General features: G+C 31.9%; 1 protein-coding gene across 2 annotated transcripts in view; it reads right to left on the bottom strand.

Annotated features, from left to right (window-relative positions):
• Positions 1–10409, bottom strand: part of LOC149535065 (serine--tRNA ligase, chloroplastic/mitochondrial-like) — a 92021-nt gene extending 81612 nt beyond the window's left edge. The window contains exons 1-2 of one of the 2 annotated variants that reach the window (XM_089804729.1): positions 10088–10409; positions 9859–10019 (exon numbers count right to left, since the gene is read on the bottom strand). In XM_089804729.1, coding sequence (XP_089660855.1) covers positions 9859–10019; positions 10088–10340 — 414 coding nt within the window. In that variant the 5' untranslated portion in view covers positions 10341–10409. The remainder of the gene's footprint in view (positions 1–9858; positions 10020–10087) is intronic. The other variant, XM_089804730.1, reaches the window with a different exon arrangement.
• Between the last annotated feature and the right edge of the window lie 5549 nt (positions 10410–15958).

Here is a 15958-nt window from a genome sequence, read left to right as displayed (position 1 = left end):
TTTCAAATCAGCACTTTGACAGATTTGCGGCTTCTTCATGCTTCAGTGATGCTCTTCATGATCACTCCTTGTTCTTGTTTTAGGGGACATTTCCCTAGTTGGAGACTTCTTTAGTTCTTCACTAGGTTACCTCTTTTTGGGGGAGGGTTTTTCCCACGTGGTTTTCTCTCTTTCCCCGTTTTCAGAGGTTGCATTTTATTGCATTGTACATGGGTACCTAACATGGCCTCGTTGCCGAGACCCATTCTACATTCATCTTAGTTTTGTGAGCTTAAGGCATTTCCCTAAGTTGTACTTAAGGGGGGGTGTTAGAGTAAATAATTAATTATTAATTATTTATTCTATTTACTTAAGCTTACTTAGGTAAATGCATTTATTTAATATTTTGTATTTAATGCATGTAGTGGTTAGTTGATGACAACACGGGAGTTTGTTCCCTTCTAGCATGTTCCACCTTTTGTGGATATGTGCTGAGTTGTCATCCTTATCTTCTACCACCTTTTAGCTTGTTCTACAAGCTTCCATGAGCTCTTTATATGCGGGCTCCCTCTTTGTATTTTCATAAGGCATTGTGTATATTGTAAATACATTTTTCATTGTGTTTGCACATATTGTCTCTCATGTCCGTTTAGGGTTTTACCCTTGCTCCATGCTCTTCCTCTCCTTGGCTTCTCTTTGACAGGTTCTCGCATGCAGGTGATCTTGGGCGTCTTCGGAGTTGGCTTTCCTCAACTCCAACACTAATAAATTAAAAGGCATTAAATCTAATGAGTTGTGTGCTAAGTTAATTCAAGAAGAAAAATGTCAAATAAAGAAAGAGAATCCTCTATTGTCGATTGTGAATCTCAAACATTTGTAATGAAAGGACAACAATATCATCAAAGGACACAAGATAATTGATCTAATGGAAAGAATTGGAAGTATGGAGATAATAATAATTCATATAGGAATCCAAATAGAAGTAAGTGGAAATGTCATTATTGTGGTAAGCAAGAACACAATGCTAATGAATGTTACAAAAGGATTAATGATTCAAAAAAGAATAAGTCCACAAAATCATTTGATTCTAAGAGGAATGCCTTCTGTGTAGAGCACTTAAAGAAAATAGTTCTTTTAAGGATGAATGGGTAATTGATTATGGTTGCACACAACATATGTCACATAATAAGGAGCAGTTTGAGCTATTAAGTGAAAGCAATGGTGAAAATATATATCTAGGAGATAATAGTCCTCTAGAAGTTCAAGGAAGTGGAAATGTTCAAGTAAATAATGGAATGTTTCAAAATGTGAAGCTTGTCCCTCAACTATCAACAAATCTTCTCTCTGTCTTTCAAATTGCAAATCAAGGATACAAAGTAGAATTTTACAATGATAAATGCTTGGTCAAGGATGTGACTAAAAATTATGAAGTGACTGCAATTTACCGGTAGAGTGGAAAATGGGCTTTATAAATTTCAAAAATTTATTAGAAATAAAGATGTACATGCTATTGCAAAGTATGATGATGTGACCAGGTTGTGGCATGAGTGTATAGGGCATGTAAACTAACAAAGTCTCAAACTTTTGGAGAAGTTGAAGATGGTGCATGGTCTACCAAGAATCTCTCCAACAAAAGCAATATGTGAAGGATGTGCAATGGGCAAACAACATGTAGAAAGTTTCCCACAAGGAAAATCATGGAGGGCCAAAACGCCTTTACACTTAGTCCACAGCGATGTGATGGGTCCTTTCAAAACACCCTCACTTGGAGGTGCAAGGTATGTTCTCACATTCATAGATGACTATTCAAGAAGAATTTGGGTATACTTTCTACAAAAGAAAGAACAAGTGTTTCATAAATTTAAAGAGTTAAAGGTTCTAACAGAAAAGCAAAGTAGGAAATTTCTAAGAATTATAAGAACAGATAGAGGTTCTGAATACATGAATAAAGAATTTTTGGGATTTTGTAAACAAAATGACATAAAGAAAGAATCCACTATTTTCTACTCACCACAACAAAATGGGGTAGCAGAAAGGAAAAATAGGACTATAATGGAAATGGCTAGGTGTATGCTCCATCCTAGAAAAATAGAGGTACATTTTTGGGCTGAAGCAATTCATACAGCAGTTTATATTCTAAATAGAACTCCTACAAAGGCTGTCATGAAAATAACCCCTGAAGAGGCTTGGAGTGAAAGAAAGCCTACTGTGTCTCATTTTTGTATTTTTGGTTGCACTGCTTATGTTCACATTCCTAATGAAAAGAGAAGTAAATTAGAAAGGAAAAGTGAGAAGTACATAATGGTGGGATATATTGAAGAATCAAAAGGATATAGGCTGTATAATCCTAGTACAAAGGAAATTCAAATCAAAAGAAATGTCTGGTTTGATGAAGGCTTTGAGAATACTAATTCCTCTACATTTTCTCAGTTTCCTTTTTTGCTTGAAAAAGATGAGCATATTGATACTAATGTTTCAGAGCAAAATATGATATCTCCTACAAAAGGAAAAGAAGTGCAGGATGAAGATTCGAGCAGCAGTGATGATGAAGACACAAGGAATAAAAGAAAAACTCGAAGCATTCAAGAGGTCTATCATAAAGGCCCCAAGATTGTTGCTAACTATGCTCTTACGGCTAAGGTGATGCAGGTTGAAACTCCAAGCACATTTGAGGAAGAAAAAGGAAAAAATGAATGGGAGGAGGTTATGCAAGAGGAGTACAACTCCTTGATGAAGAATGGAACTTGGGAATTAGCAAAACTTCCAGAAGGAAAGAATGTGGTCAGCTGCAAATGGACCTACAAAACAAAGTTCACATCAGATGGCGCAATTGAAAGATACAAGGCAAGGTTAGTGGCCCATGGCTTCTCACAAGAAGAAGGTATTGACTATACTGAGACATTTGCCCCTGTTGCTAAAATGACTTCCATTCAAACTATTATAGCTTTAGCTACAAAGTGTGGATGGAAAATGTTTCAAATGGATGTAAAAAGTGTTTTTTTGCATGGTGACTTAGAAGAAGAAATTTTTATGCAACAACCACCAGGATTTGTTAAAGATGGTGACGAACATATAGTATGTAGATTGAGGAAATCTCTATATGGCCTTAAACAGGTTCCAAGGGCATAATACTCCAAAATAAATGAATTCTTTGTAACAAATGGATTTTAAAAAGAGCAAAGCTGACCCAAATGTATATGTCAAGCATATTGAAGATGAAATTGTTATCATTGTTTTATATGTGGATGATCTAATCATTACAGGGGATTCCAGACAATGTATTGATGACACCAAGACACAGCTTAAGAAAAATTTTGAGATAATTGATCTTGGATTGATGCACTATTTCTTGGGCATGCAAGTTTGGCAAGAAGATAGTAGGATCTTGCTTTCCCAAACCAAATATGTTATTGATATATTGAAAAAGTTTAATATGAGTGATTGCATGCCATCTAATACACCATGTGAAGTAGGTTTAAAATTAAGTGCTCATTCAGATCAAAAGAAAGTGGATGGAAAACTATATATGCAACTTGTTGGTAGTCTTTTGTATCTCACAATAACTAGACCAAACATTGCATATGCAATTGGTGTTGTATCCAGGTACATGGCAAACCCACACTTTGAACATTGGAAGGCTGCTAAGAGGATCTTGAAGTACATCAAAGGCACTTACAAGCTTGGCATTGGAAATCAACTTTAGGACATATCTTCCACCTTGGATCCGGACCAATCTCTTGGAGCAACAAGAAGCAATCAACAGTGACACTATCATCAATAGAAGCCGAATATACTACAGTATCAAAGGCATCTCAAGAAGCTCTATGGATCAGAAGAATACTTGAAGAGACAAGTCATCAACAAGCTCATCCAACTACCATATTTTGTGACAACCAAAGCACTATCAAGCTTGCAAAGAATCCTGTCTACCATGCAAGATCCAAACATATTGAAGTTCAGCACCACTTTGTTCGAGACCTCATGGAGAGTGAAGTAATCAAGCTACACTTCTATGGCACTGAAGATCAAGTTGTAAATATCTTTACCAAATCATTGTCTATAGTCAAATTTCTCAAATTTCGAACCTTGTTATGTCTCAAAGAAGTTGATGTTTAACTTTATTCTTGTAATAATTTCTCCCACACAATATATTTACTGGCAGAAATTAAGGGGGGAGTGTTGGAAGACTTCCCACCACATAATGTGGTTTGTTACAAATTGAAACTGCAGTTATTGCATTCCCTATTCTCTCTCAAACAGTTGAAACAAATTCTCTTCCAACGGAAAATAGCCTGCCCACATATAGAATGGTTGGCAGAATAATTTCAGTGCTGTCCATCAGACCAAAATTTTCTGCCCACGTTGAAAGCAAGTTACACTGAAATTTGAATCTAGAATGATCTAAAGGCTTCTATAAATAGAACCTCCCAGCTGATGTAAATTGTATCACAGGGAGTTATGAATCAATAAGAAGTGTTTCATATTCTTTGTTTCTATTTATTTTTTTGATATAGCTGTGTACTGTTTCATATTTTAAATTTCATCATGCATATAGGCTTCCGGAAGTCTTCCAACACAATATGCTTCGAGTTTTTCTTGGAAGCAAAAGGAAAAGATGAATGGGAGGAGGCTATGCAAGAGGAGTACAACTCCTTGATGAAGAATGGAACTTGGGAATTAACAAAACTTCCAGAGGGAAAGAATGTGGTCAGCTGCAAATGGACCTACAAAACAAAGTTCACATCAGACGGAGCAATTGAAAGATACAAGGCAAGGTTAGTGGCCTATGGCTTCTCACAAGAAAAAGGTATTGACTATACTGAGACATTTGCCCCTGTTGTTAAAATGACTTCCGTTCGAACTATTATAGCTTTAGCTGCAAAGTGTGGATGGAAAATGTTTCAAATGGATGTAAAAAGTGTTTTTTTGTATGGTGACTTAGAAGAAGAAATTTATATTGTGTTGGAAGACTTCCCACCACGTAACGTGGTTTGTTACAAATTGAAACTGCAATTATTGCATCCCCTATTCTCTCTCAAACAGTTGAAACAAATTCTCTTCTTTTTGCAACCCATTTTGTTGTGGTGAGTAGGAAATAGTTGAATTTTTTTTTATGCCATTTTGTTTTCAAAATCCCAAGAATTCCTTATTCATATATTCAGTTCCTCTATCTGTTCTTATGATTCTTAGAGATTTCCCACTTTGTTTTTCGGTTAGAACCTTGAACTCTTCAAACTTATGGAACACTTCATCCTTCCTTTGTAAGAAATACACCCAAATTTTTCTAGTACAATCATCTATGAATGTAAGAACATACCTTGCATGTCCAAGTGAGAGTGTTTTGAAAGGACCCATGACATCACTATGGACCAAATGTAAAGAGGTTTTTTTCCCTCCATGATCTTCCTTGTGGGAAACTTTCTATATGTTGTTTACCCATTGCACATCCTTCACATACCTTTTGCTTAGGTGAGATTATGGGAGCCCATGCGCCATATTTAGCCTCTCCATAAGCTTGAGGCTTTGATAGTTAATGTGTCCCATATGCTCATGCCACAACCTGCTCATATCATCATACTTGGCAATAGCACATACATCTTTATTTTCAATGAATTCTTGAAATTTATATAATCCATTCTCCACTTTACCAATTGCAACCACTTTATAATTATTGTTCACATCCTTGACTAAGCATTTATCATTGTAAAATTCTATTTTATATCCTTGATTGGCAATTTGAAATACAGAGAGAAGATTTGTTGATAATTGATAGACAAGCTTCACATTCTTAAAGATTCCATTACTCCCTTGAACATTTCCACTTCCTTTAACTTCTAGAGGACTGTTATCTCCCAAATATATATTTTCGCCATCTCTTTCATTTAGTAACTCAAATTGCTCTTGATTATGTGACATATGTTGTGTGCAACCAGAATGAATTATCCATTCATCTTTAAAAGAACTATTTGCTTTAAGTGCTACACAAAAGGCATTTCTCTTAGAATCAAATGATTTTGTAGACTTATACTTTGTATCATTAATCCTTTTGTAGCATTCATTAGCTTTATGTCCTTGTTTACCACAATAGTGACATTTCCACTTGCTTCTATTTGGATTCTTAGATGAGCTATTTTTATCATCATACTTCCAATTCCTTCCATTTGATTTATTATCTTGTACATTTTAATGATATTGTTTACCTTTCATTACAAATGCTTGAGATTCACACTCAACTGTAGAAGATTCTCTTTCTTTTATTTGACATTTTTCTTCTTGAATTTACTTAGCACACAACTCATCAAATTTAATAGCTTTTAGTTTGTCTGCAATATCTAGTCCCCTTATAAAAGATTGATAAGAACCTGGAAGACTTTGTAATATGATTTGAACAAAATCCCTTATCATATATGTTCTTTCCAAGTGAAACCAACTCATTTTTCTTTTCCTTTAATTTACTTAGAGGAGACACTATTTCTTGTGGGCTTGTGAATTTCATATTATACAGCTCTGTGGTGAGAAATATAATCCATACATCACCTAAATTTTGATATAGATTTTTCAATATCTTCTATACTTGCACTCCACTTCTTTTATTTCATACTCTTCAGTGTTAGTTTGATCAAGGCTGCTGCCTTCTTGTCTCTCCTATCCCAGTCATCTTGTTCTTTCCCAGAGTCTTTTGGTTTCTGTTCACTACCAATGGCAATATCATAACAGTTTTGTAAAGTTAAAGACATTTCAATTTGTGAAACCCAATCATAGTAATTCTTTCCATTCAATCTAATTGAGAGTAGAGGAGTACCAAGAGAATCCATTAATCAACTTCTCTCCTTTTTGAAGAAAAAAATAGAACTTTCAGCACCTCGGAGTTAACAAGAACATGAAATTCTCACCAAACTTGTCTAGAGAACAAACTTGGTGTTGCTCAACCAATTTTCAGCCTGCAATAAAGAAGATTAGAGATTTGCTCCAAAAAAGCCACTACCCAGAAATCAGATGCGCTCTGATACCATGATGAAATTTAAATATGAAACAATACAGAGCTATATCAAAAAAATAAACAAGAACAAAGAATATGAAGCACTTCTTATTGAATCATAAATTCCTGTGATACAATTTACATCAGCTGGGAGGTTCTATTGATAGAAGCCTTTAGATCATTCTAGATTCAAATTTCAGTGTAACTTGCTTTCAACATGGGCAGAAAATTTTGGTTTGATGGACAGCACTGAACTTATTCTGCCAACCATTCTATACGCAAGCAGGCTATTTTCCGTTGGAAGAGAATTTGTTTCAATTGTTTGAGAGAGAATAGGGAATGCAATAACTGCAGTTTCAATTTGTAACAAGCCACATTACATGGTGGGAAGTCTTCCAACAATCATCAGCCACGGATAATTTGAGAAGCATCACTGCCTCTTGATTATTCAAATCCCATGTATCTTGATCAAGACCGGGAGAAGTCGGACGCTTCGTAACACCCAAAACAAGTTGATCGGTGTTTCAATATTCAAAAATTGCATTGATCCGCTGCTTCTAGGTGCCATAATTTTGACCATTGAATTTGGAGTTATGGTCGAGTAGAATGTTTGTCAAAGATGCCATGGCATGTTTTTCAATAAAAATCTGTGAAGGCACATTCTTCAAAGCAAAAAATGGAACACCCAGAAAAATCAGAGAGGGACCCAGAAGAGAGGCCAAAAAACTCAAAAGGAATATGCTGTCATTTTCTAGATTAGCTTGAAAATTGAGGCACGAAAATTGAGGTACCCAAAAAAAACAGACAACCTAGTTGAGCTCTCAAAAAACCCACCAAGAATTTGAAATCAAAATATTTTTTCGAGCTCAAAAATTAGGGTTTCGAAAAAAATACAATCAGCAGCCATGGAGGTAAAAAATGGCAAAAAAAAAACCTTCGCAGGCAAAAAGATGCCCGATTTGTTCCAAAACAGAGGCGTTTTTGCAAGGACAGCACAAACCAAAACACCCAAGAAAAAATAACGCCCAAGAAATCATTGATTTGTAGATTGCAATTTTCAGAAGAAAAAAAACACCCAAGAAAATATGCCTTTTTTTTTCAAATGAATTTGCAAATTTATCTATGAAACCCTAGCCATGACTAGGTATTACAAAGCACGTAAAAGACTCCAAAAAGAATTTCAAAAAAAAAATTGAGCAGATAATTTCGAAAGAAATTATAAAAATTTTGAAAAAATTTGAAGTCTAGGCTCTGATACCATATTAAGGAAGTAATTGGTAAATACTTGCTTGTTATTAACAGAGACTAGACGGTCAATTTATACAAAAGAATGAGACGATGTTTCCTTAGAAAACGATCGTAAAGAATAGAAACATTCTATTCTAGAGAAAGCAAAAAAACAAAAGCAAATTAAAGCTAATTAGATATTTACAAAAGATAACCATTAACTAATAATAGACGACTTATCTATTATTGTAATATTTCTTAGGTGTGAGCCCTAATAGAACCCGTAATTAACATATCCTAATAAATGACATTCTAAAATATCCTTCTATAAAGTCATACAATTTCAATTTTTAGGGCTGACTCTTATCAGAAGACCTCAAAAAACCTATTGCATCATGCATTTTAGAACAATAAATACAATCCAAGAACATATATTTGCTCAGAGATTTCTCTAAAGGGGGGTCGTGAAGAAAATTTCAAACATTAAAGACAAATAATATTATATTAATATATAAAAATATCACACAGCTAATGCCTTTCAACCTAATCTTCCAGCTCAACGCAGCATTTGTGATTTTGTCAATGTGAGCAAGCTCCAGCTGTAGGGGCTCTCTTATTTGAAGGAGGAGGTTTGATTACTCAACCTAAGGCTAACATTACCAATTTTCAACAATTTTTACTGCCAGAGATGCTTTGCCTGATGTCAAGACCCACACCAATTACAATTGGAAAATCATTACACACCTTGTTAGCCTGGAAAGGAACTCTTCCAAAATGTAAACTAGTTCTCTCAATCAGCTTCCCCAACAATGTTCCAAATCTCATATAGGAATTGGGAAATGATGATAAAACCTGTTGTAGCTACATAGTTAGTTCATGTACAAGTATAGAAATATAGAAAACTTATATGTGAAGGTAGCTAGAAATAACGTAGTTGACAAGCTGAAACGGCTGTAAATGACAGATAGAAATCGAAAAAGTAGGTTGACAGCTGAAGCAGCTGTCAGAGGGGGAAGAAAATTAAAGTAGATGAAAGCTGTAAAGAATATATGGAAATAAATAAAAAGATGATTGACTGCTAGGAATGTTAAACGACATAGTAAGACTTTTTGGTCTTTACAAAATTTAGAAATACGTTTAGCAATGTAATCGTATGCATATCAATAACAGTCATGGCTGCATCTCTGTGGACTTCTAATATATCAAAGAAACATGAATTACCCAGCAGTTTCTTTAGTACTCAATATTTGCTGGTAAGATTAAATGAAGGAGATGACTCAGAGAAGTCCTGCTCTCCTAGGGATTTGTTATTAAATATTACAGATACGTTGTCCACAAGTTCAAATGGTTTATAGATGTCCCTAACAATGGAAGTCCGAATGAATAAGAAAAGTTTAACAACATAGATCTTAGAGACAATTCATTGCCATAACAATACATCTTAAACAGCGTGAGAATAACAATAAGTTTTTTAGACATGTAAACACAACCGCTACTAGATATATTATCTTCCCACATTTCTTGTATTTTATAGTTAAACAATAAGTTTTTCATATTGGAAGACCACAATATCAAAGGCTCTCTACTAAAGTGGCAATCTTGATGTAATACGCTCCAATTTTCTTCTCCAACATTAACTTTGCAATAAATAATGTAAGAGAGATTTGTCTTACGGTTTGGAGATTGGAAAACTGGTCATATAGTGCAACTACAAGCTCCACATTGGCACTGGATTTTCTGTTGTGGGCATTCAAAGTAACGACCTCTTTATTATCCCGAATCCACTTAAAGTCTATGCTCGCTCTCCAAAACGGCCTATCTGCAACAGAGGTGTCTGCCACAAGCTGATTTTTTGCATTTATAATTCGTTACAAAAGCCCAAGAGAAATTTTATATACATACCTTTGTTTTCGTCCTTGAAAGGAGATTGAGCAGACTGGGTTTCCAGAGCAGCCATGGGGCAGCGCAAGAACGGGTTTCTCATCGGCAAACACACGACACAACCTCTCCTCCATAGATTGGGATTGCTTCTGAACAGACATTGTGAAGTGGAAAGAGGAGATGAATTGCGAGCCACTGAACTCGGTCCCCATGGAAGACTCATTCTTCCTGTACCAATCTTCGAATGGTGCGATGACTGATGCCTTCCAAGCATGGGAGTCAGATAGCAACTTTAACCATTAGTCTAACATACCCCCCCGTGGCTGAAATTGTCCGGCTCTACAAATTGGATACCCTATCCATATGCCCATAATTTGCTATATTTAAATTTATTTTTATTTTTTATTATTTTATTATTATTATTAATTTCTGTTTTCTCAGCAAAAATGCAAATATTTTTTAACAATTTCATCATGCATTAATTACAACTTTCTCTGTGAGCATCACCTAGATCCAATGAGTGCCAAGTGTTCCATTTATTCTCATGAGAGATGGATTCATGTTGAATCACTACTCATGAAACATGGGTCATCGAGTTTGACTCAAAATCACACAGTTAAATCCTGTTATTCACATCACAATTTGACTAGCTGTGGAAATCATGTCTTACTTATCAACTTTATCTTTTCCACATTTGTGACAAGTTGATTTTTAGTTCCTACGAAAGCAAGAATACTTATGCATTCATGTCAATCCAAATATGACATTAACACTAACCAATCAAATTCAAGAATTTAAAAGATTATATGAGATTTCAAATGTTTATTTTTTTTCTGATTTTTCGTTATTTTATAAATCACATTTTTCATCCATTCTATTGGTCCGTACTATTTTTGGTAGAGTAGAAAATTAATTTTCTTCAACAAAAAATATAACTATTTTCTAACAACCTCATCTTACATTAATGAATGTATTAATTATAACTTTATCTTTTCCACATTTGTGACAATTTGATAAAATTTTATTTTTTCAATCATTTTATCTTCCACCTCACACCACATGTCTAATTAATATTAATTATCACAATCTATTAAATATTTTTAATTTCTTATTTTAAATATATTTATTATTAGTTTTACATTGATGTTTATTTTTTACTATTTGATATAACTTGTTCCTAAAACTTCATGTAATGCATAAGTTCAAATTATACCTCTCTCTCTCTCTCTATGTCTTTTAAATATAATTTCAATATGTTATATCTTTGTATTTGAATTTCTTATTTTTTTTAAACTTTGCTTTTTAAATAAAAGTAGTTAAATTATTACTATTATTTTACTTTAATAAAAATAAATTAAACAATATTAATTTTTTAATTATATTTTATAATAGTGTTTGTAATATGTATAATTGATAAGTGTTACAATTTTTAAATTATATTATTTTTTATTATTATTATTTTTTATTTAAACAATTTATCATTTAGTTTAAATACATTTAAAACTTAAATATATATTTTAATATTAAATTAATAATTATATTTTATATCAAAAAACATACTAAAAAATAACCACAAAATAGAAATAATTCAATTCTAAAATATATATAAATTATTATTAGATTTTTATAAACTATGTATTAAAATTAAATAGTTATATTTTATTTCTTATTTATTACATCATATTTATTCATCAACATCAAATTTATATATATTAAATCTATTTATTATTTACAAATATACATATTAAATTATATAGATATTATTTCATAATTAAAAATTACTTAATTTTATGAAAATTTTAGAAATACAAAACATTAAATAGTAAACCTTCTCTAATTGTGTAAAATTAAACAATTAGTTTTACTTATAAAATATTTTTATATTTCAATACATTTCATTTTTTCTTTAAAAGATGTGAGTTTTAATATAAAAATGAAAATCTTAGTTTCATTAATTAAAATATAATATATTTTAATTTTTTATTATAACCATGATTTTATTTTGACTATTTGTTTTATTAAGAAAAATAATTATATTTATTTCTCACACACACACACACACACACACAACTTATGTTGGTATCACTCTATCTTACTATTTTATCTCTCTTCCTTTTCCTCCTTTATATTATCTATCATTTTTTCCTCTGCATATATGTTTAGGTTGTTATTGTTGTATACTACTATTTATCTATATCTATATCTCTATCTTAGTTTTTGTCCAATGCTAATGATTTAAAATAGTGAGTTCCATTTGATAATCAAGATGAGAATAATACATAGTTGGGAGAGTTATTCCAACTACTCATGGTTGTCTAGTAGCATGCATGGTATGCTTAAACATATAATGTGATACTCCAAATGCTTCATCACTTCTTCAAGTTCTATATTTCAAATATTGGTATGGATATCTTTCCTCATTGCACATAATTTAAGTTGTCAATGTAGAAGGTGCAAATTTATTTAAAGCATATGTATTGATCATAGTATGATATTAAGTACTTAGTGCCATATTGGGGACTTTGGCCTCTAATTCTTGGGCTTAAATGCCCAAAGATATAATAATATAGCACAAGAACTTAAGAACAAAATATGAGCCATCCTATCAAATCACAAGCGCATTTCTAGAATGAGAATTTAACAACAAAATATGAGCAATCCTTTCAGATCACAAGTGCATTTCTAGGCAAAAATTAATGCATTCATAATGTTAATTTAGATTCGCTCTCATCTACACCTCTAAAATCATTATACGTTAGGCAGGAACTATGACGCATTGTGTCTCTTGTTTTCATTTTATCTTCCACCTCATGTCTAATCAATATTAATTCTCAATAGCAATATAATTTCAATATGTTATATTTTGTATTTGAATTTCTAATTATTTTAAAACTTTGATTTGTTAGTAAAAGTAGTTAAATTATTACTATTATTTTACTTTTGTAAAAATAAATTAGATAATATTATTTTTTAATTATTTTTTATAATAGTGTTTACAGTAATATGTATAATTGATAAGTGTTACAATTTGTAAACTAGCACTTGCACCCAAAAGAAAGTGCAAGGATTACGCCGATAGGAAATTATTTATATGTATATATTGTCTTAGTTTGTGAATGATTTGGATTATGTGTTTGTCCATAATTAATTTGTTTTAAAAATTACAATATATTCAATAAGAGATGCATTGCATCATAGTTCGTGGCTAAAGTTGACAATTGTAAAGTAGGATGAAGTGGAGATGAAGATATAGGAGAGAGGGAAGAAGGAAAACAAATATTTAGCATCTTGTATGTTTATAGTCAATGGAGATGCCCTATAAAGCTTGAAATAATTAATAATCAACTGCATTAATAGTGACACAAAGCATAAATGTAGGATTCATTTGGAATGGTTGTGCTCATCCATTGAAGATCATTCTATTTGTCTATGTATTTTGATTAAGGCTTTGGAAGCACCAAGTAAATCTCCTTTTTAAGGCATAAAGAGTCTTGAGTTTTAGAAGAGCCACAACTTGGAAGAGAAAGCGAAAAATATAACACATAAATTATGGTCTTAAAGAGCCATAGGTTTATCCTAACTACATTCATTTTGTGTATTTTACTCTATGATCTTACAAGCCTGGTGCTAGGCTAAGCACACTTATATAATGTGAAAGGGTAAAAAAATGAAAAATATTTAAGCATATATATATTTGGTTGCCAACGTAATTCATCCAATCGCCCTGTGTATTTGACTCTTACACCAAGCTCTATAAAAATGAGTGTAAGGAGCGAACGAACCAAGTCTCATAGTTATTATAATACCTTGTTCAACACATTTGCATTTTTTAAAACAAGAGACACAAAGCATCATAGTTCTTGCATATTGCTTAGTGGTTATAGAATTGTGGTGGAGTAGGAAAACGTAAAGTTAAGGTGAAGGAATTGTTTTTAATAATCTAAAAGAATGCGAATGACTTTAAATATTTGTAAATTAGCGTTGAGTACATTGAAGCAATGAACTTGGACAGCTGCAATCACAAATCCTCATACTAAGAACTTAAACAATTGTGGGTTGCACTACTAACATGGATTTTTTCTCTGCTAAGTTGCCACATTAGAGGGGTACCTATTGGACATAACTTTGCGTAGGGCTTTATCCAATTTCAACTATTTTTTTGGCAACCACAAGGAATTAATCTTGGTGGGTAGTCCTACACATAGGCTACACTAACTACACGAAGTTGCAGTATTTTATAGTTTGAGTTTAGATATGTGTAATAATAGATTCAAAGGAAAATATAATATAGGTAGAATGAAGACACTATATACTTGGTCCTTTAACTATTTCATGATTTTTAATGTCATCTTTTTTCCATCGGTTCTATTAAGATTGCTTAAGAATATTTGGTGTACTTTTGATTCCTGTATCAAACATAAAGTTTGGATGTCACGATTGAATATTAATGAGAAATTTAAATATTAAAAAACTCCATGATCAATTACCAAAACTTTGATTTGCAATAGTATAAGTATGATCAAATGCAAAAACTTTGATTCTCAAGCATATTCTTTTTTCTACCTATTAGTAATCTATTATTTGTAAATATTCCCTACCAGGAACTATTGTTTTTTTTGACCCCCCATCTATTAATTTTTAATAATCAATTATTCTATTTCCAAAGTTATATGCTTGTATATTTTTAAATTTATTTATGAAAACAAAATTCTCTTTTTTCAATTGGCTAATGACTATTTTCCTAGGGAGAAAATTCAATTTTCTCCAACAAAAATACAAATATTTTCTAACAACTTTATCATGCATTAATGAATGCATTAATTACAACTTTATCTTTTCCACATTTGTGACAAGTTCATTGGATTTTCAAAAAAGTAATGTTTTTTTATCTTCCTCCTCCCAATACTTTGAACAAAAATAGTGTCTAATCAATATTAATTATCACAATTCATTTTTCTTACCAAGTTTAAATATAGAATTAAGTATTTCTTATTTCTTATTTTATATATATTTATTAGTTTTACATTGATGTTTATTTTTGCCAATTGTAAAATGTTATTTCTTTTAAGTTTACACTATGTTTTACTAGTTACTATTTTACAATTTTACTCTAATTTTTAGTCCTTGCCTTATTAAGGCAGGGATCTAATGTTTTCGATGGGCCATGATTCATTTTTCCCATTTTTTTTGGGCTTGGACGATGCCATATTGTAAAGTTCCAGGAGGTAGTAATTAAAAAAATAGTTATGATATGGTTATTCTTAATTTCTAATTGGACGAATTGAAAATTAGCAGGGTTTTCAAGCTTTTTCGGATTTAAAAAATAGAATAAATTTTGGCAGCAAACGGACCATGGGATAAAGATGCATTGATTACGGAGGAATCTATCACTACTTTCAAGGTTCTAGAAAAGTCCACGACTCTGAACTCCCTCCTTATCTAGTCTTACGAAAAAACATCCAAAATGAATTCAAAATTGTGCTGACGCATACGAATTGAGAAAGTATTAAAAAACAATGCTAGCAAATCTAGGAATCATTGAATATATTACTTATTTAAGGTATTTGTACACACAAGATTATGGACATGGCTTCCACTTGAAAGATCAGGTGTTCCTAAAAGGGAGGATTAACAGTTCGAAAGTGACAATTGGATCTATTGTTTAGTGATTTAACTTTTTACTATATGTATTGATCCTAAATTTTAATTTACTATTTTTCCATCAAATCTAATTTTTTGTGTGGATTATTATATTTAGTAGATTTAATTTTGCATACATTTTATTTTCAAATATGATTTGAATTCTTGTTTTAATCTTAAATATTAATGATTTTAAGATATAATTAGCATTTATTAATATGGAAAATTAAATGTCATATAATTTTAAATAAT

The sequence above is a fragment of the Cupressus sempervirens genome, chromosome 10, assembly GCF_028749045.1.
Source record: "Cupressus sempervirens isolate cs-2001-9-10 chromosome 10, ASM2874904v1, whole genome shotgun sequence".
Taxonomy (NCBI): Eukaryota; Viridiplantae; Streptophyta; class Pinopsida; order Cupressales; family Cupressaceae; genus Cupressus; species Cupressus sempervirens.
The sequence above is the reverse complement of the archived record's forward strand: the minus strand, read 5'-3'. Positions and strand labels throughout refer to the sequence as shown.